General features: G+C 34.8%; 1 protein-coding gene across 1 annotated transcript; it reads left to right on the top strand.

Moving 5' to 3' along the window:
* On the top strand, positions 1-1,529 carry LOC142537933 (putative BOI-related E3 ubiquitin-protein ligase 3). The gene is made up of 3 exons (XM_075643392.1): positions 1-218; positions 304-667; positions 773-1,529. The coding sequence occupies exons 1-3, from the start codon at positions 163-165 to the stop codon at positions 1,277-1,279; spliced, it is 927 nt and encodes a 308-aa protein (XP_075499507.1). The 5' UTR covers positions 1-162; the 3' UTR covers positions 1,280-1,529.
* Positions 1,530-2,525: the final 996 nt, after the last annotated feature.

The raw sequence follows: 2,525 nt of genomic DNA, 5'->3' as shown, positions 1-2,525 counted from the left end.
ATTGAAGCCATCATTTCCACTTCGTATTCTATTTCATTTTCCCTCACCTTCTCTCCACCTCTCAATTCCATCTGTCGCGAACTGAAAGATATAGATTTACATGCAAGTTACGATATAGATAGCCTCTCCTTCACTTCCCTCAAAGAAAACCAAGATTTTTTAATGGCAGTTGAAGCTCGGCATCTCAATCTGTTTCGTCCACCGGTTCTTGGCAATCAGTATGTTCTGTTATTCTTCAAGGGTTTTGTTTTCGTTTTCTTGATGGTCTAGCAGAGAAGAAATTTGAGTTTTTTTTTTTTGCAGAGGGTTGATGGTGAACAGCGAGGAAAGAAATGGAAGCGCGTTTGGAGCTCAGATGACGTATGGAGTTGTGGCTCCGTTAGCTGGAATCACAACGGCGACGGATTCTGCTTTACCTATGTACTGCTCGACGTTAGCGGATACTTTTCCGGCCAAATCCGAGGCAATGAAATCATACAACTGTCTCGGCGTTTCGAGGAAGCGTTCGAGAGAATCAAATATCAATCCAATACTTTCGTCGTTTCCAAACGTAGCGCAGAACGAGAATGCGAATAATCGTTGCACTTCTTTCAATTTTCTAGGTGAAGATATCACGCTTCAGATCCACCAGAAAAGAATGGAAATGGATCGATTCATCTCCCAACATGTATGTTACGGTGTATATATATATATATATATATATATATATATTATCTCTTGGTTTAATTTCTTCATCTTTATTTCAAATCACCTCTCGAAAAATAAAATTTAGGCGGAGAAAGTGTGGATGGAAATGGAAGAAAGTCACAGAAGATTTTCCCGACGAATCGCGGAAGCAGTGAAAGAAAACATGACGAGCAAACTGAGAGCAAAAGAAGACGAACTGAAAAAGATTGTAGAGCTAAACTGGGCACTGGAGGAGAGAGTGAAATCGCTATCGATGGAAAACCAAATCTGGAGGGATTTGGCACAAAGCAACGAAGCCACGGCGAACGCTCTAAGATCCGATCTTCAACAAGTCCTGGCCCAAGTCGAAGACGAACAACACCACACAGCGGACGATGCTCAATCGTGCTGCGGCAGCAACTTGAAGGAGGCGGGCGGGGACAAACACCAAAGAAGCTATAGGATGTGCAGGAGTTGTGGGAAAGAGGAGTCGTGCGTACTACTTTTGCCATGCAGGCATCTGTGCCTGTGCAGTTTATGTGGGTCATCTCTTCAAGCTTGCCCCGTCTGTAACTCCATCAGAACGGCCAGTCTGCACGTTAATCTCTCCTGATTCTCGCTCGCATGCCTAGGGAATTCTCTTTATTTTTCTGAATTCCTCGAGGACAAAATTAGTTGTTAATATCTACCCATAAATTGTAAGAATTCTTTTTTCCTTCTTCACCGACTTTCATATTTTTTTCTATTTTATCAACCTCCCATTTTTCCAGCAGATCTTTTAACAAAACAAGTACTACTGTACTAGTCAAGTTTTTAAAAAATTCCATTTATTTGATTTTGAGCGTTGAATCGTCAATGGCCAATTTGGAGAAAAATACATCTGTCTATGATTTATTTAAGATTTAGTACTCAGGAGTTTTTTTTTGTATTTTAATACCTGACAAAAGATCAATTTAGTTTTTAATACATGTTTCATGCATTTTTACTTTTTTACCTTTTTGATTAATATAAAATGATATAAATACATATTTCTATTGGTCATCTTCTCTTTCTACTCACCATTCCCAATGCATTTGGATGACATGTAAATTGAATTTAAATTTAAAAAAAAAACAAATTCGCAACTAATTGAACTTTTTGAAATACTTAGTTTTACTTGCGAAATACTTAATTTCAATTTTAAAATACTTGATTTAGTAAATAAAATACTCAGAATGTGTATTAAAATACTGAATATTCGAATATGCAATGCAAGTTCACCAAATGCTCGCATTTCCATCCAAGATCCATTTGGATGACATTTTCATTTCATTTAATTATTTTTTTATTGTTAAAAAAATAAATTCGCAACTAAGCATTGAACTTTTTCAAGTATTTAGTTTTACTTGCGAAATACCTAATTTCAATTTTAAAATACTTGATTTGGTAAATGAGATACTCAAAATGAGTATTAAAATACTGGATATTTGAATATGCAACGTAAGTTCACCAAATGCTCGCATTCCATCCAATATGCATTTGGATGACATGTTCATTTCATTTAATTATTTTTTAAAAAAAATTCGCAACTAAGCATTGAACATTTTGAAGTACTTACTTTTATTTACGAAATACCTAATTTCAATTTTAAATACTTCATTTGATAATTGAGATACTCATAAAAATTAATAAAATACTGGATATTCTAGTAGGCAATGTAAGTTCACCAAGTGCTCGTATTTCTATCCAAGATGCATTTAGATGACATGTACATTTCATTTAAATATTTTTTTATTTTTAAAAGAAAAACAAATTTGCAACTAAGAATTTAACTTTTTCAAATACTTAGTTTTACTTGCGAAATACCTAATTTCAATTTT

This window comes from Primulina tabacum, chromosome 2, assembly GCF_025594145.1.
Source record: "Primulina tabacum isolate GXHZ01 chromosome 2, ASM2559414v2, whole genome shotgun sequence".
In the NCBI taxonomy this organism is placed as follows: domain Eukaryota; kingdom Viridiplantae; phylum Streptophyta; class Magnoliopsida; order Lamiales; family Gesneriaceae; genus Primulina; species Primulina tabacum.
The sequence above is the reverse complement of the archived record's forward strand: the minus strand, read 5'-3'. Positions and strand labels throughout refer to the sequence as shown.

What these genes read in the sequence shown, in the direction of transcription:
- LOC142537933 (XM_075643392.1), top strand. Translation starts at nt 163, where the DNA reads ATGGCAGTTGAAGCTCGGCATCTCAATCTGTTTCGTCCACCGGTTCTT. An exon ending in CCACCGGTTCTTGGCAATCA is followed by an intron (nt 219 to 303) that starts GTATGTTCTGTT and finishes TTTTTTTTGCAG; the next exon opens with AGGGTTGATGGTGAACAGCG. An exon ending in ATCGATTCATCTCCCAACAT is followed by an intron (nt 668 to 772) that starts GTATGTTACGGT and finishes AATAAAATTTAG; the next exon opens with GCGGAGAAAGTGTGGATGGA.